This window comes from Aythya fuligula, chromosome 2 (assembly GCF_009819795.1).
Source record: "Aythya fuligula isolate bAytFul2 chromosome 2, bAytFul2.pri, whole genome shotgun sequence".
NCBI lineage: Eukaryota > Metazoa > Chordata > Aves > Anseriformes > Anatidae > Aythya > Aythya fuligula.
Window position 1 is genome coordinate 99,117,481 of NC_045560.1, and position 24,769 is coordinate 99,142,249.

The 24,769-nt window shown below is 38.4% G+C and overlaps 1 protein-coding gene across 1 annotated transcript; it reads left to right on the forward strand.

Annotated features, from left to right (window-relative positions):
* The first annotated feature begins 498 nt into the window (after positions 1–498).
* On the forward strand, positions 499–19,542 carry FBXO15 (F-box protein 15). The gene is made up of 8 exons (XM_032182722.1): positions 499–602; positions 3,618–3,860; positions 4,140–4,349; positions 6,181–6,310; positions 8,563–8,645; positions 9,570–9,715; positions 15,766–15,890; positions 19,257–19,542. Exons 1-8 carry the CDS (start codon positions 499–501, stop codon positions 19,539–19,541), a joined length of 1,326 nt encoding a protein of 441 aa, XP_032038613.1. The 3' UTR covers position 19,542.
* Positions 19,543–24,769: the final 5,227 nt, after the last annotated feature.

The window sequence follows — 24,769 nt, forward strand, 5'->3', positions numbered from 1 at the left end:
GTGAGACCTCTGAACACACGTGGCTTGAAGATTTTGATGAGGTATAGCACGATCCCACTGTTTGACTGGGACATTTCAGTGCTGATGCATCCTGTGAGCTGACAGCACAGTCAGGGGGCGAGTGAGTATCTGCAGTTCTGGGAAATGCTCACGGACTGCGTGGTGAAATCATGGTACAAGCAGCAAGAGGCTGGAGTTGAATGAGGTAGTTTCATGTCAGGCTGGGTTGAAGTTTAATGAAAATGCAGACCCATAACTTTTCATGTAATGTCCTGTGCCACTTGAATAGGTTGTGATGAATTGTTTCAAGCACGTTTTAGATCAGAGAGACAAATTAGAACCCAAACGTTGTGAATTAACTCTTGAGGTTGAGGTTTGATCTGGGAACTGGTAGTTTTAATCTCTTTTTCTTTTTGCTCAGTTTCGGGGTTAAAATTCTTTGCCATTGTCATTTCTGGAATTTGCAGGCGAGTCTAACAGCATTTCTTGTTTTCCAGCATGCCATCAGAAATGCTGGTGAAGATATTTTCCTATCTGGATGCTGTATCCCTGCTGTGCGTCTCTTGCGTGAACAAGCGCTTCTATCATCTGGCCAATGACAAGTAAGGGAAGCGCGTTAGTCTTTCTTGCACAGCAGCTGAGTTTACCTGAGCTACGAGTCTTTCTAATTTAGTTCTGCTGATGCCAGAGCACTGGTGCATGTACCTACTGGCAATTACTCTGCTGAAAATGTACTGCGTAGCTCACAGTACAATGTGCTGCATGGAATTCTAGCTGTGCAAGCCCTATTAACTTTAATGGGAGTTATGAGGCGAAAACTAAATACAGTGCTTTGAAATGTTGCTATTAGCATTTATGTTGTTATAAAATTTGCATATATTTCTGTTTGTATTCATGTGCACCTGTGCTGGGTCATTGATTCAGGCAGCCCTTAGAGGTGTGTAGCCAGTAGCTTTGTAGAATTACAGCTTTCATAACTTCTGAAGTCCAACTTCTTCAGCTCTTTATCATTTTTTTTTTTCTTTCCAGAGGATTTGACATAGTCAAGTGATTGATTAATGGGTTTTATCTGTTGCTCTCTCTGTCAGATTTTGGCGACTTCTAAATGAAAACAAAAAGGGCAAAAGTAAATATTGACAACCATCTTGTAAGTGATTGTTTATGCAGAGCTCAAAAAGAGCCAGTATCACCATTGGTTTGTGAAACAATCAAGAAGACAGCTTAGTTTGTGTGAAGTAACTAGCATTCCTGGGTATCGTTTTTTTTTTTTTTTTTTTTTTTTTTTTCTTTTTTTTTCCCAGTATTCTGCTGCATCCGTGTTGTTTAAATGAGAAAATCTCTTCCTAAATAGTAAGTTGCTGCAACTGTATCTCACTTATTTGCTAAAATTGGAACAGTGAGTTAGTTAACATTGTCACCTTTAGGACTGATGAATTTCAAGGAAAGTTCATAATCCAGATTTTTTTTTAAGCTGTCAGAACATCCATTTAGGTAAAAATGGTATAGTTGATGCAAATTATATATCTTAATATGCTTTTTCAACTTCGGGGTAGTAAGGTAAGGTAAAATCGTTGTAGCTATCAAGGGGAACTGTTTCCATCTCAACACTGTCCATTTCCATTTTTTAATCTCAACAGAGATTATTGTGTAGGCAAAAATGTGATTCAAGAAGAAGATGCTTTCCCTTATCTAGGAGACTGGCTGGTTCTGTAAGATCAGGTCACGTCTTCCTGTTGGATTTCTATGGACCTTCCTGAGTCCCTGAATCTTCTGGTGAATTAACATTAACAGAAGTTTTAATTGAAGTCCCTGCACATCTCTGTGACAAATCTGCCCTTGTTTGTAGACAGAGTGTCTTTCTGAGGATAGTTCTGCTGTCCTGGAGGTACTTACTGTCAAGCCGGTTCAATGGCTCTTGATGCAACAGGACTGTGAGTCTTTCAGCATGGTGCATCTGTGATACCTAATGCTGTGCTTTGTCTTTGGGTACTTTGAGTACTTCTGCATCAGTAACAAAGTCTGGTTATGGGCATGTGGAGGCTTATTCTCAGTAGCTGATGAAATTGGAATGGTTTTCCTGGACAGGAGGTAGTGGGATGGATGCATTTAGTCCTTGAATGCGTTAATGCTGTAAGGAGGGAGAAGAAATGCATTACAAAGCACATTAACGTAAGTTTGCCTGGGGATAAGTGAGGACTGGTAAAGGTAATCTTGCTGATAAATTGCAGAGAATTTCTCTTGAGAATTTGATTTCTTTTGCTGTTAGTTTCCTTTAGCACAGTTTTGTTGACTGTGTGACTTCAGAAATAGAAATCTAATTGGAAACTGTTAAATGCACATTATTGTTTGGATTCTTTTAATGTCTTGTACTCAATACCTCTGTGCTGTCCTAGAGATCATTGTGGGTTAGGAGAGAAATGTGACCCCTCTTTTTTCCTAACAGTAAAGAGATGAAACCGTCATTCCTGTTGGATGTTTCTTTGATCATTTTATCCAGAACTCTTCAAAAGAGTGCGGAAGGGGTTGGCATGACAATGATACCTCTGTCAAACATCAGTGATTCTAACTGTCCTTCTCCACCCTCTTTTGTCTGGGTCTGTGTGAGAGACGTGAGGGGTCCAGATTGCTTTTGTTGAGTAAGAGCTATTAAAACACGGGTTTCACAAGTTCATTTTCTATGATGAGGATGCATCGTTATTTTGGGATGGAATTTTTGAAAGCAACTGCTTAAGCTTAATCAGTTTTCATTCAAGTCACAGTATGTCTGTGTTGTCTCTGAGCTTCATCCTGCACTTTACATTTTCAGGAAGACAGACAAGACTTACCTTTGCTTTTTTTCCTGTTGATAGCTTTCTTTCAAATCTGTACCTTTTTTTTTTTTTTTTTTTTTTTTTAAATCAGTGAGTCTAAGGGAGAGTCTATGAAGGAAGTAGCAGCATAAATTTAGGGAAAGTTTTTTTAAAAACACGTGATCTGGTATGCTATTGAGAAGCACAAAAGAGTGGGAAGTTCGCCAGATAAAATGATCCTACTTTCTACAGCACTAGCCAAACATTTTCTTTGTATGTAATTGTGATATTTACCAACCGTGCTGGCATATTGTAAGAATTAATTGGGTAACTTACCCCCTCCATTTTTTTTTTTTTTTTTTTTTGCTTTGGTGGAACAGAAAGTCACAAGTGGATCTCACTTGGTATGTATACTTCAGAAGAAGAAATGTGTTCAGAGTCTGTGTCCTCTGAGATAGCCTCGTAAGCTCATGAGACATGCTGACATCTAGCATCTTTTGTTTCCTGAGCTTTCAGGTTTGCACCAGGGGAGCTGACCTGATATGAGCTGTTTGAAGATCACCATAGGCAAAACTGCACAAGCTGTGCCTTTGCATTTTCTGGACTAGTACCTAGGAGGCTACACATTCTGGTCCTCTATAAATTCAGATTTAGATTAAGCCCAGTTTGCTGATAAACTAGGACTTTATATTTTTCTGACAACATTATGCTTAGTGGTATCTGCGAGCTGCGTATAAGATGTATTGCTGAAGTGACTTGATGGTTTGTCCTTATAATTAAGTAACTCTTGACATTTATGTTATTTTCCCTTGTATTATGTTTTATCAGTGGAATCTGGCTGAAAATCTATTCTGGTTGTTTTCCACCAAAACGGACAATTTGGAAAGTGAAGTCTGTGCAGACAGAAACTGGTCCCTTGAGCTGTGCTCCTATACAGGATAGAAAGCCTGGATACTGGAAGAAAGAATACATCTTGAAACAAACAGCTGCTGTCACAACTAGAGTAATGCAACTTGTTAAACCTGCAGATCTGTATACAGGTCTTCCAAATAGAATCAAAAAAGCTATAAAGTAAGCAATGGCTTGTCACCAAAGACATTTACTCAAGAACAATGTACACAACATTAATGCATTTGGAAAGCCGGGGGGACTGGGAAATAGAGCTATAAATTGTATATCATGAGGTGAAGATAGAACTACAGCTGACTAATGACCTAAATAAGTAACAGTTAATAGAAATTTAAAAACCTTGTTAGAAGCATAATTTAAGCATAGTCGTTTTGAGAATCTTTTACAATATTAATATTTTTTTCTAAACACCTCCATTCCCTCTCTATTCCTGAATATCAGAGCCTCTGGCTTGAGCTGGATGATTGTTCTGAAGGACAGAAATGGAAAGGAACATGTAATGGAGCAGGCAGACCTGTTTTTTAAGGACACATCTGTTACTATATTTTGGTATAGCGCAAGTTGGCCATGCTTAGACATCCTGTTGAGCCTAAAACTATTTGGAGTGACTCCATTGCTTCTTGACCAAAGCAAAGCTCCTAGCAAGAATGGGTGAGTTTTTAAATAAGATTATTTTTTTTTATTGGTTGATAAAGTGTCTATAGGAGCTATCTAAACTTGTTTTGACTTAACAAGTTAATTTTTTGTGAGAAAGCCTCTCTGATAGATCTGCCAAAGCCCGTGTCCTGCTTGTCCACAGTTACAGCTTTTTAGCAAGGAATAGATATAATCCAGTACTCGGTGACATTAATTCATGGGTTAATGCAGCTACTGCCAACACAAGCTACTGCCATACAAACTAGTAAACAGGTCTTGCCTTGGGAAGCTAAGTCTGAAGCAGAGATACAAATGAAGCAGAGATACACAATGCAGGATAGGTGTTAGAAACGCTAAGTATAGAAAAGGAAGGATTTGGCTGTTATTTTTATAACTTAAGTGTGTATGAGACTCTTCTGGTGTTATTTCATGAGAAAAGATGACTACATTTAAAATGTGTATCTGAAGTATCTATCTGGTTGCTGGAAAGGAATTTTCCAGGTCTGTGTCTTATGTGGGTTTTAGTATATGCAGTATCAGCTACACACTTCTTACACAGTAGATCTCAGATGAAAAGCAACCAAACCAATCAGGCAACAAACCAAAATAATAATAATAATAATAAACCATATCCCTAGCAGTAGATCTGTGAAAAGAGTTTTGTTGATCACCTGAAAAAAAAAACAAAAAAAAAAAAGAAAGAAAAAAAAAACACAAAGCCAGGTTTCCATTGGAAGAAGCAGAGTACTTGCCTAAAAAGGTGAGAAAGGTAGAAGTGTACCAGTCAAATTATCTGAAGAATGTACTTGTTTCTACCAAGATGATGATTCATACTTAGAAAGTAGTAAAAGAAACCTTTCAGTCAATTGGTGTATTTCCAGAATCATGGGTTGTTAGAGATTGTGCATATGCATGAAGATGATGATTTCCCAAATATTATTAGAATGGTATTCAGAATGTTAAAACAAAGGAACTCATGCAAAGATTTTGGGAAAGTATTTGCCACCAGCCTGATTGACTTAAAGATAGAAAGGGTTAGTGTCCCTCCCTGCTGCAAATCCTACAGTTCCAGCCAATGTAAGGAAGTTGCTGTCTGTTTCTGTCTTCCTGGCAGTGTGCAGTGAAACTACTGGGAAATCTAGGAACGTTTTTGAATCCATTAGGAGCTTAAGTCTGTGAAGAGTTGTAAAAAGAGTTTTTTCCCCATTCTGAGTATGTGACACAGACTCTGCTTGTTGTGCCTCATTAGCCAATAAGAATGCCTGCAAAAGTATGAACTTCAATAAAATGCTGTTAAGGAGCAAAATTGCTTTAATTACAATGAAAAATCTATAAATAATTTTCTCAAAGGAAAATTTCCTGTGTTAGAAGCTCATGATTTATTAGATAGGCAGTTTGATCTTTCCTTGGAATTTTGCTTCTGTGGGGGGACTTAAATTTGCCTTCCAAGTAGCTAGCTTCATACTTTGAAATATTTCATGACTCCATCTGGTACCAGCGTACTATTATAACCAAACGATAAAGATTTCTGTGGATATATTGAAAAAATGGGCAAGCATATTTGTTTATCCTCTCTTTTTTTATATATGTTTTTAAAGTAGTGTATTAAGCAATCTTGTGGTGGCATTATTTCTCTTCCTCTTAGCTGTTGAGATCCTGCCAGTAGGATCTGTTTACTTCTTGTTTAGAAGTAAAGTTTATTGCTGTGTATGCTGAGTACTTTGAAAATAGTTTTCCTCAAGTGCTGTTAGTCAGAACTTCAGATTTAAAAATGAAGTTTAACTCAACTTTTACATAAAGAAAGAGCCATAAACTTGTTGCTATTTGCTGAATGTTCTTTTCAAAGACCCCGTCGACGCTCCCTAATTGCTGAATATGATTTTTCTAACCTGACTGAAAGTAATGTAACACTTGGGGCCGATAAGCTTGTCCAGCTCTTCAGTCTGGATCCCGGACTCTTAGTAGGACTTTGGAAGGTAGAGTAACATTTTTATTTCTGTACTTTATTGTGACTTGATTATTTTTTTTTTGTCGTCCCTCCCTCCCCCCTTTCATCTTTCTTTTCTCTTTGGATTTAAAAGATCTTGTCTAAATTAAAAGCAGGAAAATACAGGTAGGGGTAGCAAATTGATGATTGATTGTATTTTAAAGAGATGTCACAGGTATATCTGTACTTTCCAAACAAAAAATCCTCTAAGTGAAAAAACAGTTATGTATCAGTATATTAGATACTGTAATGATTTTATTTCTGTGTTCAGTTGTATTTATTTTGCAGTCTTCACATGTCAAAGTTTGATATCCCAAAGACGTTCTAAATAGAATAGTTTGAGGAGGGTGATGCTTCTTACCCCCCATTCTCACTCCTAGCCTTGTCCCTTTTACTCAAAGTGATAAATTCCCACAAAGCAAGGTGGAAGCTAGTTGCTTCCTTCAGTCTACATCACCAGGTAATCGTATCCTCTGCCAGCAGAAGGAATGCTGTAAATAGTGCCCTTGGGGAGATACTCAGTTCTTGGTAGTAAGTGCCTAACTGAAGTGTCTGTGTTCAGGGGTCAGTCTGTGAGCTGTATGGTAAGATGGGCATCTTTAGAGAGCAGTCTTCATCTAGAGCAGAATTCAGCTCTGAAGGAATCTGCATCTGTGCGCTGGATACTGTCTCAAACTTTCTGTTCCTGGGTTGAATTCAGGGGTGGCAGCCCTTCCTTGCTGTCCCAGCCGTGGCAATGAGGTAGGTTTAATGATGTTATTTGCCACTGGCCAGGAACTTCTCTCAGGGAGCCTATGAAAGTTTCTGGAAACTGTTCTTATTTTCAACTGGATACTCTTGCTACCTCAAATGTACACAGTTACCAGAGGGATTGTTTAAAACCACAGAAGGAATATATGCTTCACCCTTACTTGAAGGTGTCCATTTCCTAGGAATTTTGGAATTGCTTGACCTGTGCAAGCCTATTGTTGACTGTCTCAATCTCTGAAGGGCTCCAATAACTGAACAACCATTTCCTTTGGATATTCAGATATTTAGTAGACCGGTGTCCCTGTGTTGCTGTCCCTGTCATTTTATTAGTGTGTTACCTCTTCCTGTGCTTGGAAAAAGAACTCTTTCAGCACCTGGAAATGGTTCAGACAAAAGTTCCACTAAATTGTTAACCACCGAGTGTCTCGCTCTAGTATATTTTTCCTGCTTAATTTTCTGAACAGCTGCTCTTACTCTCCATGTGGGCAGAGTAACATTAGGCACTTAACTGTAGATGGGTGTAATAATCATAAATGCCAGACATCTTGGTTTTTACACAGAGCTTAGCAGTGTAACAGAAATGGTTGATGCTGGCAGGTTTGACAACCACAGACAGGTTATGTGGGCTTTCTGTTAGTTGGATGGAGAAAGGCTGAGAGACGCTGTGAGTAATAAACCTATTTCATATCTTTTATAGCATTAATATTGCATTACAAAAGTATGGGACTAGCTAAAAATAATATATGGAGTGGGGGTAACCCAGAGAGATGGAAACAATAGTCACCTGCTTTTCAGGAGTCTGGCAACAGTAAACACTTTTACCATTGGTCTACATGTTCGCAAATGTAGGACTTACAAATGCATTTTTCTTTAAAAAAATAAGGGCTGAAATCAACATTCTGTGATCTTGAAGTAAATAGATACCTTTGGCTCTGTTTAGTTCTCACAATGAGCTTTCAAGTTTTCTTTAAGCCATGTAGCCCAATGGAAGGCACGTCTTACCCTTATCCCAGGAGTACATAATCTGGTGAAGACATCTAGGGTTTTACTTTGAAATTCAGTATTTCTATTAAATAACTCTGTATTCCTCACTGTTAGCCCTCTTTGCAAATAGTTCCTTACGTTTGCTGCTCAGGTATTTAGCAGCTGGGAGTAAGGTCTGTTTGATTATTCTTAGTTATCCCATTTGAGGTGATAAGTGGAAGCCGGAGAAGTAAGACTCATTGATTGTTGCTGATAACTTTTGCTTTGGCGTTTCCCTGCTGTTCCCCAGAATGCAGAAATGTGGTGATTTTTTACCTACATTCTGTACTTCCATGAAAAGAGTTGCAGTTATAGGAGTATTTGCCCACGTGTTAAATCATCCTGCCATTATTACAATAACTAGCAGAGTAATAAGCAGCATTTATCTATGAATTTTAATGCTCAGGAAGACCTTGTGAAAAAGAGTATTTCTGGATGAAAATACATCTACTTTAATTAACTTTTCAGGGAAAAAATGAAATTGCTTTTGTTATGGCAAGTCTTCATTATCATCAACTTCTTGAGAGAAGCACTTTGGGTTCTGCTACTGTGTAAGTTGTTTTTTTTTCCTCCTCTGTGGGTAATAAAGATAACCTTTTGAGTAAAACTTTGGGTTTTAAAATGAAAATTGGTTGCTGATAAGAGGTTTGTATTTAGGCAGTAATTGACCATTCTTCTTCAATATTAACAAGTTACGGTAACTATATACAAAGGTGTAGGACTATTTTTATACTAAAATGTTGCCATTGTTATGCTATTAGGCATTGTTATGGTATCTGTTTTCCAGTGTATTGTGTGTGTTTACACACTATAAATGGTTTGAAAATATGGGAATTATTTTTTTTTAGCTATAGAGAATGATTTGGGGGTTTTATTTACCTCTCATCCTACCCACTCAACTTTCTGCTCAGTTGTATGTGCTAGTGGTAGTTTTATGTTCCTCCTATAACTTAGTATGACTCTTTTCACGCAGAAGGTAAGACTTAATGCAGTCTCAGTAACAAAAAGGATGAGTTTTGTTGCTCAGTTGCCTCTGGGCTTTGGGCTCTTCTGATCATCTGTGTGCAGTAGTTTATTAGGCTAGGTACAGGCAAGCTTATTGAATAACTGATGTTCTAGAGAAGCCTATAGCTAGTTGGCTTTTAGATTTGTAGATAAGATGATGCATTTTTTAAAATTTGTGTAAACAAGTCCATATTTTGGAGTTTTACAGATCTGCCTTTAAAATTTGACTGTCATATTTACTGCCTTTGGCTAGACTGTGGAGCTTATTAGTAAACTATTAAAAAAGTATGGTGAACTAGAAATGTATGACTTTCAAAAGCATTGGCAAAGATGAAAATTTGTATTTTGTAATGTTTTTTTCCCCCTCCTATAATCTCTCAGTGCGGGTTATATACTGTATCTCTTTTAAGTCATTCCCTGTTTCTTAATTCCATTTTTTTTTTTTTTTTTTTTTTTTTTTTTACTTAAAGTCAATATGTCCTTCCATCTAACAAACCTATGCTGGATGATATTGACCCAGAATATGGACTGCATGACTACGACCTACATCTCGATATGCACAGTGGAAGCTGTACTTACCTGTGTGGAACATTCAAGAGCCTCTTTTGCAGAAAAGGTAGAGCTGACAGAACAGTAATGCCTGTTTTTAAAACGATCCCTGCTACTATGTTTCCCCTCTCAGATTCAGTTTCTCTCTTCTAAGGGAAGAAACTGAAACGGATTTTTAGAGTAAGCTATGTTTTGTTGTTGTTGTTGTTTCATTATTTCTTTATATCTGCATGGCGTGTGGTGAGGTGTTGTAAGCTTGCTCTGTATGAAGTCTGTCCAGTATTACATTAACATAATGTCAGGCCTGAGCTATAACATCTGCGAATTTTAAGGGTATTTTAGTTTGGTTCAGTGTTGAGGTAATAATGCAGCGGCACAGCTTTTCATGCAGGCAGGTGTTCGTACCTACTTATTTACTGTAAGGGAAAGTGAGTTTGTCTTTATACATTCCTTGGTCATGTTTTTGTAGAATTTTTCTCAAGTATACTTTAGGTACATTGACAGGTTGAATATTTCAATATGTTTGTGGGAGATTGTGTGGACTTTAAGATTTAAGGCTTTTATTTAGTTCAAGTTTAAGGCTGCCCTTTCTGACAATTTTCAGTTCTTCTTTGTTTTAATAAGATACTCTTAGCCATCCCTATTGTTCATGCACAACCCAACTTAATAATTCACTAGGGTTTTGCCAAAAATATGGATGATCTTTCTTTGACTTGACTTTAACACAGCCCTGCCTGCAGCTACATTACAGCTGTCTTACGATCAGCAGAGTCCCAGGGTACAAGTGTTGCTCTAAGAATAAAAGTCCTCCTGGGGTAGCTGTTACAATCCTGAATAAGCTTTATCAGCAAAGATCTCTTCTGCTGGTGTCTTACATTTGCAGCAGAGCTTCATGTGATGACAGAGGGCTTTCTGCTTATTTCTTCATCCTGTAGCTTATGCAGATACAGCTATGCCAACAAATTCTGCAAAGTTGGCTAGGGATGCGTTTTTCTTGGTGGCAATTAATGCAAAGTCTTTATGTGTGCTCATACGTAAATACTGTAGCTTGTTAAAGCTGAGCTTTAATGATATAATATGCCTGCTGAACAACTGAGCGCCCCAATGACAACTATGTGAATGGCAAAACTGTAGAAAACATAAATCTTGCTCGTTTATTGCATAAGATTCAGTTTTTCAGTGATTTTTTTTTTTAAATAGTAGGTCCCATCAAATCTGGTCCTATATCCCAGATAGTGAAAGTACTGATACAGAATACAGAAAATAATTACTTACTCAAGCATAAATATTTTTTCACAACTCTTAGATCTTAAACAATGAAACACTGTAAATTAATTATTGCTTCCCACTGTTCTTCTAATAACAGTACAAATGAGCCTTCCTTTTTCAGAAAATACTGCTTTTAAAGAAGACAGTAGAGGGCACTGCTACCAGGCTTGACTGCTTCACAGTGCTGTAACAAATAGAACTGTCACTGGGACCGTAGGCTGGTATGCAGCATTGTAGTCCTTTGGATTTGAAACATGCATGTTCTCAGATTCCCTGAAGCTCCAAGCTTGAAATACGGGAACACTTATAAGGATAAAACTTCAGTGAATTTCTAGCCATGAAGCAACAGAAATCTCTCCTGAGACGTTGTTATTACAGGAGTCCTCTTTATGCCCTCCGAAAAAGAATAATTTCTTCTGTAAACTGGCCAGGGGGTGTGGGTGGATTTTTGTTTGTTTCTTTCTTTGTTGGTTTTTTGTTTTTTTTTTTTTTTTGAGGTGAAAGCTACATTTTGTTCTATAAAAATGAAAATTTTAGGCTCCTAGCAGTACAGCTGCACAAGAGAGCAAGATGTGAGACACCTGCTTTTTTGGTGTCAGTTTATTTTATTTTCCCCACTTAGGAGTTACTTCTGTTAAAGATTAAGCTGATCTTTAGGCAAGTTTTTGTAGCAAATGTCCAGGACCTGAGGTTGTGATGCCATCTCACTTTGATAGTTAGAAAATCTGTTTTACGATCAGTATTTTTTTCTGGGCTGTTTTGATTTTGTGTCCTTAAACTCTGTGAAGCAGGCCTTGCATTCTGCTCTCAGAGGGCATCAGCCAGCTGAGGCCATGGTTCTGCAGGCAACAAGCTCATCTGTTGTCTTTTTTCCTCCATATACTTGTACATTAATAACCATCTTCTTGTATTTGATGGTTTGCACTTTGCTTTTAGGCTCCATCTAATGACACTCCTTGTCTCATTCTGTTGGATGACGCTGGAACGTGGAGGTTTCTCACATAGTGAGAAGTCTTGCTGTTTCTTAAAATTCTCTACCCAATCCACAGTTACTTTAAATTATGAATATGACGTGCCAATGGCAGTTTTCACAGTCTAAGACACAGATCAACTGTGAGTTATTATACTGAGGTTTTACTTATTTATTTGTTTACATTCTGAAGCTACAGACACATCTAGGTTACCAGGGAAAGCCCATTTGTTATTCCAGAGAGCTACTGATTTATTTGTTCAAGTTCAGTTTTAGTTTTGTCTGCTTTTCATTAGTGCCCATTACTGCTGTGTTCATTCTTCTTGCTCTGTTTTCAATTCTTTCTGCAAGATTCCGAGCATTAAATTAAAAAAGTTATATCACACTTCATTGAACCAAGTGGATGGACTGTGTATGACTTCAGATCTTTTTTTTTGTTCTTAATACTTGCACTGCAGTAGCTGGCTGTTTTGGCACCCTGTTTTGGCTGTTTGTTAGCATTTTATTTTATGCTTCCTTCCATTTAAACTGAATTGCTAATATGGTCTTGTTGACAGATACTGTAGGGTGAATATGCTAAAAGCTTTCAAACTGAATGTATTAGAAAACTTTTCTTGTTTTCAGGAAGCCGTGACAAGCTTTTCATATAACTCATCCAGAAATCAGGAATACTATCTAGGTTTTTAATAAACATCCTTGCAATGTATTTACCTAGTTCTTCATCTGTTTAAGTATAGCTTTGTAGCAGTATGGTACTTTAAGCTTTGGCTTCTCAGTGTTATTCCTGTTTGATGTCAGTTTTGCTGTGCTCGCAAAACAAATGTAAGGGGGTGATCTTTGTGTGTTTGGAGCGCTTGTAAGATTAGTTTGCAAAATATCCCATCCTGTGTTTGGAAAGTTTTTGCTCGACCTTGAAGATTGATTTACAAATTTAAATGACCGTTTCAGCATGGTAAGGCTTGTTGTTACCACCAGAATTAGCATCAAGCACAGCCTGACCTGTGAAAATAACAATCAAATTATAACTCACAACAAGGCTTGGTTAGCAAATCAAAATCGCATGCTTTTAGCAAAAATAAGTGCCTGTGAACTCTTGGGTTATTATTTCTTTCCCTGAGGTTCGACTACATGTTGTATGTTCTCCATGTTGGTATTCCCTTTATTTGAAAGTGCCTGTTCCCTTTAAGCTGTGTTGACTGAAGGGCCAATTTACTGCTCTACCTGTCTTACATAAACTCTGAACTGTACCAATGAAACAAATTACAGATCAGGTTGAAGGGAAACCTGTCTAATTTGCCTCATCCATGTTTAACAGAGCTTTATTTGCCCTTTAATTTCATTTTCTTTCTTATCTGACTGGGATGAGGAAGGGGACATGTAAGTAATTAGCACTTTGATTCTTGTAGTAGTACTTCTAGTAGTATGTTTTCTTTCTTATGCATACCAGGACTAGCTTTAATATATATATAAAAGTAATAAATGGTTATAAGGATTGGGTTAACTAACCCATGTGTAATTAGCTATCTGCCTGCTGTTCTGCAGTGCTTCTTTCTATTCTCGCTTGAAGTTGAGAAGTATTTGCAACAGGCAATTTCCAACGTGCATCTTAGCCAGGTGGCCCATCTAGCAGTGCAGTAGTTGGTGTTACTAATATTGTGCAATAACACTGTTGTGCTGGGCTACATTAATTTATTAGTGTGCTTTTTTTTCTTTTTTTTTTTTTTCAATCTGTCCTTATTCCATTAAAACTTTAATTTGTTTTGAGTAAGTGAGAAGAATAGCTGCATCCATTCAAATCTGAATTGCAGAAAGCTGCATAGCTCTTTGGAAAAAAATGCTTGTTGCCTGATGTCATTTAAAATCTCTTGTGTAAAAGCTCATCTTTAAGCTCAGGCTGTTAACGTTCTTTTTGTAAAGCTTGAATATTCATCTTGAATGAAATATTGTCATTGGATTTGATTTACTGAAGTTTGGAACTGAACCATATGGGTAGGCATCACCCATACTTAACACCTCTTTTTTGCACGCTGACCTGGATCCTGGAAGTGAATTCTGCTTGTTCTTTCCTCCCCTTCTGCTGGTGAGGCCACACCCAGAGTGCTGTGGCCCCTGTGTACTGGGCTCCTCAGTGCAAGAGAGTCATGGAGCTACTAGAGAGTGTCTGACACAGATAATGATGGGAATGGAGCATCTCCAGTATGGGGAAAGGCCAAGAGAGATGGGACTGTTCAGCCAGTGGGAGAAAAGGCTCCAGGGAGAGGCTTTTGGTCTTCATAAGTACCCAAAGGGGTGCAAAGAGGATATGGCCAGGTTCTTTTCAACGGTGCAGGGGGGTTGTACGAGATGACTTCCAGAGGTCCCTTCTAACCTCAACGATTCAGTGGTTTTCCTTCAACCATACCAAATACATTCTGGTCATAGTCAAGATGGTTCGACTGCATTCACACTCCTGTTCTAGACAGTGTCTGTACTGAGCAATCATCTGCTTCCGCATCCTCTCATGCGTTGAGCTGCTTTCTCCACACATTGCTCTTTGGACTCCCTACTTGACTGATGTCTTTCCAGCATCTCATGGGTGTTGCTTGGTCCCATGGTACCAATTCAGAGACGTTTCTGGCTTTTGTGGTAAACTATGGGCTCAGTCTTTTTCTGTCACTTTGCCTCTAGCAGTCTGCTTTCAGCAGCCACCAGGCAAAGGCTTTTTGCCTTTTTGATGTTGCTTCTGTCTTCAGCTTCTTGCTGCTACTGGGCTTTATTGATGGAGAACCATGGGCAAGCAACTTCTCTTTTTCTTCTCTTATTTATTTATTTATTTATTTATTTATTTATTTGTGTGTGTGTGTGTGCATGTATGAGTTCCTTCTTTCTCTTCTACCTGCCTCATGCGACTATTAGCTACTTTCTACTTTTTGGTTCTGTTCCCTGACCCCCCCCCCCCCATTTTTTTCCCCTTTCGCATCTCCAGTGCCTTCCTTCTTTATTTGAAGAGAGATAGTATCTCTTGTTCAAATAAGATTGTTGAAGTGAAATCCTGTTAAGAAACTTTATTCTGTCATGATGGGGTGCATTTTTTGTGATCAGAGATCTTGCTTGTTTTGTTATAACCCAAACTATAAACAGACCATTGGATTGCCTGTTTAATTTTCTTCCAATAGCAGGAGAAAAAAGGAAAAAAAAAAGCTAAAAAGGCAGTCTCTCTCTGGGAGGAGAGGAGGACATAGCAAAGAAATAGTTATGTTTAATAATAATAAAGTGATTTTAATAATTCTGTGAAAGAAGAGAAAGGAAGCTTTAAAAACGCATCATAATTTAAAAACTTGATCCAAATCAGGGTTTAGTGCTTGTCAGTTTAAATGACCCAGTATGCTTTCCAGGAAGGGCTGATTGTTGTCCTTGTTTCCTGTTTTGTAGGGTTATTTGAAGAACTAGACAGAGCAGAAAAATTAAAAAATAAAGGGGGGAGGGGGGAAGGAGAGGTAGGAGGAAGGTATTTCAGCATTTATTTCATGTTTTATACATTAAGTTTGACTTTTTGGGGGCAGGCAGCAATGGAGGCGCTGGTGGCATGTGACTGAAGTATTAAATACGGAATGTAGTCCTTGCATCCTTGTGTAAGGCCTTTGGTGGCCTTCAGATTTTTATACAGAAATCAGAATTATTTTAGCTGCTGCTTCTACTGAGGATCACAAAAGCAAAGCCCCAAATTGTGACTTAAGTTCTCCATAATGTGCTGGATAGCTAGCTGTTGGTGTATGTCGGAGTTCCTTACAGGTGAGCAGGTGGCAAGTAAGGAGAGAAGAAGAGAGAGAATATAAATAGCATATTTGACTGGGCTTGATTTGCAGATGTATAATGTTATATATTATTAATATTTTCAGGTGACATTGAAAATGGATATTTAAGGCTCACAGTTGTAAGCTTAAAGGATAATACGAAGCACGTGCCTCTTATTGGGACAGTTGGCTTATCCTGGGAAACAGATGCCTTTAAAGGCAATGTAAAGGTCAGTCAGAAATACTTTTTGTTTCTGGAAATGTTCATCTCAAAACAGAATGATGTTTAAGCATCCTGAATGTGCTACTTTTTAAAATGTTTTTATTTGTGGAAGGTATGTCTCCTAGAAAAAAATAAAAAGGAATTTAAGTATTGTAAAAATCATGTGAATGTTGAGAAAAATAGTTCAATTCTTTGTGTTCTGGAGGATTTGTTGCATGATAGACCAATTGTGCATATATGATGATGACTGCAGTGCTTTCAGCTTGCTGAAAATGTTGTTTGACCAGCATTGCTTGGAAGCACTGGACAAAAAATATACTGCAGATGTGCCTTTTCTTTTTTCATTGCAGGCAATACACCTTGACCCCCAAGGGAAACGCTGTGCAGTTCTGTTGTAGTGTGTGTGTGCAATGGAAGTTAGAAACTATTGAAGAATATTAAAATGGCAGTGGGCACAGGCAGAGACTGAACCTAGCTATTGCCTCATACATGGGGTTGCCTGGGTTAAAAGTTTGTGTTATAGTGGACTTCTTACTTGTTCTCCTTTATAAAATTCCTAAAGAATGATTTCTAAGAAGATTAAGAGTATTCTGTAGATCTTGCAACAGTGAAGGCACATATTTTTAAATGTACTTCAGCTGCATGGATATTTCAGAAGTACCAAAAATACTAATACAAGTAATTTAAGCACTACTGAAAAAATAATAAGATTTTGTTCAACAGTTGATTCTGGCATTACTTGAAAAGAGTAAAACAATTAAGAAAATTATCCTCCTTCTCATCCTGCATTAGGGCGAAATGAAATACTGTCTGATAATATTTTGCTCATAGGCATTAACATACTTGTTTTGTAGTTTACAGCGTCAACCAGCTGTCCTGTGCAACAAAAAATATAAAATTTATCATTAAAACTTAGTAACCTACGTGTATCTGTTGGGAGCATCAACTGCAGTTGAGCTTGAATTAGTTTCCATTCAGTTTGCCCTCTCTAATTACTCATAGCATTTTTTTCTTCACATTCCTTGTTGACAAGCTAATTCACTTGCATTTTTCCCCTCTCAGTTTGTACCAGGCGGTTTTGAGGTAGGTGTTTGTTTTCAAAGAACAGCAAATCCTTTCTCTGTGTATGTTAAGACTGTTGTATGTTGGCAAGTAGAAGGAATTCAAGCTAACAAGAAAATGCTTTTAAAAGTAATTGTTTGCCATCTTTCTTTAATGCCTATGTTTTGTGTAATTTGTGTGCCCATGTAATGCCTATGTAAAGTTAGTGGGATCTTGGCATACAGTGTGCTTCATTTCCCTGAAAAGTGTGTGATGAGAGGTAGGAACTCTTGTTGCTGTGCTGGGCAGATATCAGGAAATCAGGTGATTTACAGCTGCTTGGCAGGATTTTTTTTTTTCTTCCACAAAAATAATCGTAAGTATCATATAACAGTCTGGGAAATTAACTGTCAGAGGAAACAGAGAGCTAAGCCTGTAGTCTAGTTTAGTTCTGTCCTACGTGTTTGCAGCATAAGTTCTACTGAATATTTGCTTTTAGGAAAAAAAATAAATCATATCAATCTTTGTTAAACCCCTTGTTTTATGGTGAGCGCTTGCACATGTCAACACAGCTGTGGGTAGAATTCAATTTAGCTTTTGACATAAATCTCTATAACTCTTAAAACACGTGAAGGCCAAATAAAATCAGTGACAGGAGCAGAATATGACACTATTTTGAATTTATTTGAATTTTCTCTGGTACTTCCAGTAAAAAACACTTTGTCTGGCACTTCTGGGTATTTTATGAAAATTGAAGTACCGATACTTTGGAATGTATGGAGGAAAAAAAGATCCACCAAATGCTTAGGGCCACCCTGCTTTACTTTTCACAATTGGCCTTTGAAATGCAAGATATCAGACCACAAAATAGTAGCTGTTAGAATTATAGAATTACAGAACCATCTAAGTGGGAAAAGACCTTCAAGATAATGAGGTCCAACCATCAACCTGACCTACCCAGTCCCATCCCTAAAGGATATCCCCAGAAGACACTGTATCTTCTGAGCCTCTTGAACTCAGTAACTATTGTAAACATGGACCCACTGTGTAAGATACCCACCCAATTTTACAGAGTTAGGAACAAGGACTTTGCCCACCGGCAGTGACTAGAACACAGGCAACACCATCCCAGTAGGGCGATGGATCCTTTACAGTACAAATTTTTCCATAGAATTCACTTAAGACTACTTTGTTTCAAGTATATTTATAGGTCATATAAATTATTAAATGATCATCAGATTTGGTTTGAACTGTATATTTGCAGCATAGTCTATAATAACAAGCTTAGGAAAATTTTATAGGTCACGTCACTTCTTAAGGTTTTGCCATCTGCTTGGTATTGTTTGATTAAACTTCAGTAGTAGTGAAATAACCGTTAAAGCTACAGAAACACAGCTATATAATACTCCAAAGCAAAGCATTCCAAATTTATTTCTTGGCATAGAGTGGGTGATGTTGCATTGTTTAATTTTGGAACAAATTATACTTCTTGAAGTAATGCATATACATGTGTATATATGTATATATATATATATACAAATATATATATAATTAAGATTGTCTGATTGACTATTGATTCAGAACAGGTGAGAATAGGTAATAACTGCTATTAGCAGTGATATACAGCCTGTATGCTTTTAAGGCATATATGTGAAAACTTCACTTTGTAAGTGGCCAAGAATTGCCATCCTGATTTTAGCCTTAGAAAGCGATGTAGTTGTGTAGTGTTGAAAATGTTTATTTGCAAGTTTTTTATTTAAACAAGAAGAATTATTTGGAGGAGAAGACAATGTAATAATAATACCTTTTTGGGAGCTGATGCTTGCAGCCATTCAGAGAGTGGCCTTTCATTTATAGCTGGCGTATAAGAGTAATTGCGTTTTTTTGGCTGCTTTAGGGCTTGTCTCTTTGAATGTTTTTTGCAAACATTGCTGCATTCATAGAAGTTTAGTACCTTGGTTTAAACTCAAGTTTCTCATATTGAAAGGACTATTATTATTTGAATGGGAAGGTAACTAATTATTTTGAACCACAGATTTTAAAGGCTTAAAAAATCTGCAAGAAAAAATGATTTAGGCTGGCAGTGCAACTTTCTGTTTGGCAAGGCAGTTTTTAATGCCTGTAGGATGTACTTTTGATTTCTGTAAGAAACCTCTAAGTATCTGTTGCTTTGCAGTAGTCAGTAGAACACTGTCAATTATATTTTGAATTTTCAGCCTTCATACCAAAATTTGCTGTGTATTGAACCTTTAGTATTTCTCCCTAAAGTCAGGGACAGAACTGCTTACTGTGCCATGGCATAGGAAAATAATCTCCTCTGTTTGTGTTTTAGGACTGTTTTGTGATGGATGTTACTCTCTTGGATGAAGCCCGAAAGCCCTTCTGGTGTTTCAGTGCCCCAGTCTGCATGGAACTGTCTTCCAAGGGGCTGTCTTCCAAGGAGTCCAGCCTTTATGACTACATGGGTTGTGTCTATACCACAGATTATGCAGATGCAGAGGGTAAAGTCTGTGTTGAGTTGGTATGGCTGGAAGAAACCAAAGAGTATTTCATAGTCAGTCTGGTGCTTTACGTAAGCACTGAAAAGGTTAATAACTGGTACGGAACAAACTACTGATGTAATTGGGGTGTTAATTTCCTCGCATTAACAAAGAAAAAAATTAATTTTTTCATGTTTAAGATTTGATGTGAATGAGTAAATAGTGTTCCTGCAAGTTTTGTATCTTTCAGTTTTTCAGTAACAAATGCAATTGCATTTTTTTAATTGGCATAGATGAAATTGAAGAGAGATGTTGATATAAATTAATATATTTTTTTTCTCTGTTGAACATCACATGGTTAGTCTGTTCCTGGTACTGAACATATTGAAATTATTTTTAGTAATGATTTTATTGGCACATTTTAATATGGTTAATAAATTTCTTCTTGTGAGAGCCATACTGTGAAGAAGCTTTTGTAAGAGCATTCATGTTTCTGTCTGTGTGGTGGTTTCCCACTGATGGCTACCTAAGCTCCGCCACAACTGTTCTCTTACTCCCCTTCCTCATCAGAACAGGGTGAGAAAATATGATGAAAAAAAACTCACGGGTTGAGATAAGGTCAGGGAGATCGCTCATACATGTATGTTACCCTCATGGGCAAAACAAACTCAACATAGGGAGATAAATATAATTTATTCCCTATCACTAGCAGACTAGAGTAGTGAGTAACTAAAAGCAAACTACAAACACCTTCCTCCCATCCACCCTCTTCCACCTCCTCCCCCTGAGTGGTGTAAGGGAGGGGGGAATGGAGGCTGTGGTCAGTCCCTAATGGTTTTTCTCCGCAGATCCTTCACGGTCATTCTCTGCCCCAGCTCCATGTGGAGTTCCTTCCATGGGAAGTGATCCTGTGGGGTCTGCCCACAGGCAGCAGCTCTTCAGGAACTGCTCCCACACGGCTCCGTGCCACGGGGTCCATCCCCCAGGAGCAAACTGCTCCAGCACGGGTCCCCCACAGGTGGCAGCAGCTCCCCCCAGACCCCCTGCTCCTGCGTGGGCTCCTCTCCACGGGCTGCAGCTCCGGCCCAGGGCCTGCTCCTGTGGGGGCTCTCCATGGGCTGCAGCCTCCTCCAGGCCACATCCCTCTGCTCCACCGGGGGCTCCTCCACCCACGGGGGGGCTGCAGCGTGGAGATCTGCTCCATGGGGGACCCATGGGCTGCAGGGGGACAGCCTGCTCCACCAGGGGCCTCTCCACAGGCTGCAGGGGAACTGCTGCTGCCTGCCTGGAGCACCTCCTGCCCTCCTGCTGCACTGACCTTGGGGCATGCAGGGCTGTTGTCACTCCTCACTCTTCCAGCTGCTGTTGCACAGCAATTTTTTTTCCTCTGCTCTCTCAGAGGCCCAACCGGTGTTGCTCACTAGTTGGGCTCTGGCCAATGGTAGGTCCCTTTTGGAGCTGGCTAAAGCTGGTGCTGATCTGACATGGAGGGCAGTTGCTGGGTTCTTCACAGGGGTCATCACTGCAGCTCCTCTGCTACCAAAACCCTGCTACATAAACCCTATACAACCTACTAGTAAAACAGCGTGTATGCCGTTTCCTTCCGATTCATTAGGGTTATTGGTAAATAACATATTCTGACAGCTTTCGTTAATTATTTTTTTTTGTCAGAAAAAATAATACTTTAATATGTTCTAGTAGAGGATTTAAAAGGTAGACAGGAAGTCATGGATATGAACAATGTGCCAGTAATGCATTTGTCAATAAAATCACTTCTCTAATATTTTAGGAGATCTCCTTAAATTCCCGTTTGTTCTGTTTCTTTTTGTGTGTTCTGACCTTCTGTCTGATTTAAACCTAGCCACTTGCCTCTCTTGTTGGCCTGTGAATTAGAGTCCCAATCATCAGAACAGCTGAGCTGACAGCCGCTCTTACTGAGCATAGGTGGCACTCAGTTGCTTGGGAATCAATGCATATCTGATGTAGTTTATCTCACAGGAACTATTCATGAAAAATTGGAGTTATGTGCATGACCTTTTGGGTTCCTTGAAGTAACTTTAGGACAAAATCTTCTACTCCCTCTATTTATTAAAAAAAAAAAAAAAAAAAAAAAAAAAAGACAATATTGGGACTCTGATGCAATTACATAGCATGTTACAAACCACAACATATTTGTGTAGTTTAGAAGTGCTCTGTTAAGGAAAAAAACACTACTATGTTGTTGGTTTCTGTAACTTTATCATAATAGTGATTTCCTTCAAAATAATTCCTCCTTTTTCTCTGTAGTTTAAGCAGATTAATCAGTTCATGCAAGCAATGTTTATGTGTAAGCCCTTGTAATCTGTACCACAGAGACTATAGGGAATCTGTACTACAGCGATAGTGTTGTTTCTTAATAGAACTTTCAAAGGTAATGAAGTTAGGGCTGATTCAGTTCTACTCTGACTTCTATCACCTTGCCTAATGAAAAAGGGAAACATTTGTGATTGGTGGTTAGTTGATGTAAAACGCATGACTAGCTGCTTTCCATCTCATTTCTTATTGACTGCTGACAGTGACTGGCATTTCTTGAAGTAATGTAAATGTTTTAACAAGTGTACTGGGTGTAATGAATGCCAGAACAACACGTGCTGAAATCCTTGCTGCACAGAAAAGCAACCGGTCAAGATTTTCTTTTGACTGGAGTGAAACTTTGAGGCACCATCTTTAGCAAGGAAACCGTACTTCAGTCCTGACGTACTCTCAATCTTTGGCTTCCCTACGAAGATGTAGAATTACTCTAGTTGCATTGACTTTGTCAAATGTGCAGTTATGTTCTCTGACCTGCTGCAAAACCACTGAAGTCAACAGGTAATCAACATCCATAAGACAGTAAATTTTCTGTTACTGCTCATTCCAGCTGAATTTTGGTTATATTTCCAAATTTTTCTTACAGCAAAGTACCTCATTTTCTTTAAGAAACAAACCACCACCACCACCAATCCTTCTAATCATACGAAGATTAAAATACATTTTCATCTCTTCAGATAAACCAGAGATTGAACTAAACCTGCTGTAGCACTAAATTTTGTTTTAATTTCATCTGATGGTTGCTTATAAATTTCACAACAGAAACAAGTTCAGTAGTACCATCCACGTAACCAGAAACATGGACAGTTGCACGTGGCTTCACTCAAAACTTCCATTTCTTCAACTCCTATCTACCTTTCTTTGTATATTACCTTCCACAAAGAAAAGGGATGATACTAGTTAACTGCACTGGTTCTTTTCATAAAAGAAAATATCAATTCAAAAAAAAAAATCCATGTTTTGATAAAATCTCTTTACTAGCTAATCCTCAGCTGTCTGAGTCCCTTTTTATATATGGTGCAAGAGAAGGCAGAATAGACTGCATATCCCACTCTGATAAAACAGTCTTGCTTATAAAAGATAAGTTTTTGGACAACCAGGAGAAGTAATAGGCACCAGTTGAAATCTGATCATGAAAATACCCATCTGATTGTGATGCTATGCCATAGGTCACAGTTTGGTCACATATTCCAGGATTTACTGCAGCTGCTTTTAATGATTTTGTTAGTGTCCCATGCTGAAAACAGGATAACATCTTTGTTGTTTTGTGTCATTTATCCAAGTATTAAGACATGTTTTTTTTGAGAGAAAGTATAAGGACTTATAAGTGGGGAAAAAAAAATAGAGTTAAAGACTTTTGTTTGTGTTTCAGAGACCAACTCATCCAAGTAAAAAGAAAGTAACCAGCATCAACTTTTAAATGTGTCTGTTTAACTACTCTGCAACAGATAGAACTATAATATCGTTAAAGGGGTGATTTACCTGGTAGGGAAGCATAAAAACAGTACTTATGTTTATTTTATTGCACATGTAATAGTGCTCGTTTAAGGTAATGAGCTTAAATAGCATTGAAAAGGAATCGGTTAGTATGAAAGAGTGATTTAATGAAAGGGTTTTTATGAGATTATTCCAAGAGTGGAGGAGTTGTCTTTTTAATAGAACTACATCAAAATGTTATTCCTGCCATTTGTCATTGTTTTGTCGTATGTCTGCTGTGTACCTAAATGCTTCTGTGTTCCGCGTTCTTTAAAAAAAGCAACAACTAATCATTGAAGGAGTTACTTGTAATAGAAATTGTTTTCAGTGAACAATTCATTAATATTCTTGGGCACTCTGTATGATCTTCCACTGATACAAGCTGAAGCTGTGTTGGTTTATATTATCTGAAGAATTGTTCTGAACTGTAACACTGTCACTCTGGAGTCGTCGCTCTTTACTGCAGTCATTTTCTTTTAGTTGGGAACTAATAGGAGCTATATATTTCTGAAGTCTTTGTAATGTAGGGTAGTAATCACAGTATTCTTCTTCAAACTGGCCTTGCAGCTGTTTTGCTTTTTCTTCCTATTTTTTTGCAATTGCTTTTAGAGAACCAGCTCTGCTTTCATAGTGCATACGTGGAGCAATTGTATGTTGGATGGCCTCCAGATTTCTTTTTCTCTCTCTTCTTGTTTAGCAGTCAGATTTTGATTTATGGTCACAGAATCACAGAATGGTTTGGGGTGGAAGGGACTTTAAAACCCATCTAGTTCCAGCCCTCTGCCATGGGCAGGGACACCTCCCACCAGACCAGGTTGCCCAAGGCCCCATCCAGCCTGGCCTTGACCACCTCCAGGGATGGGGCATCCACAGCTTTTCTGGGCAGCCTGTGCCAGGGCCTCACCACCCTCTGAGTGAAGAAAGTATTCCTCACATTTAGTCTCAATCTACCCTCTTTTGGTTTAAAGCAGTTACTTTTCCTATCCCAACACTCCCTGACAAAAAGTCCCTCCCCAGCTTTCCTCTAGGCCCCCTTTAGGTACTATAAGGTCTCCCCAGAGCCTTCTCTTCTGCAGGCTGACCAGCCCCATCTCCCTCAGCCTGTCTTGGTAGGAGAGGTGCTCCATCCCCTTTGATCATCCCCATGGCCCTTCTCTGGACTCATTCTAATATCTCCTTGTCCTTCTTGTGCTGGGGCCCCAGAGCTGAACGCAGTACTGCAGGTGGGGTCTCAAGAATTTATCCATTAGATATTTAGGTATGGTCTTGATTTCATTGAAACTGTTCCCACTGTCATATGCTTGCTTTTTGAGACAAGGACTCTTTTCTTTGTATGCAGTTACATGGCTGTCTGGTGCTATAATCGAATACTTAGCAAAAAACAACAACAAAACAACAACAGAGAATAGTATAATGAGTATGAGCTGAACTGGATTAATATTTTAAATTAGGAATTTAGACACATAATCAAGCAGCTACTATATGTTATTGAGTTACACTCAGCAAGCCATGCAGTAGTTCAGATTGTATATACCAGATA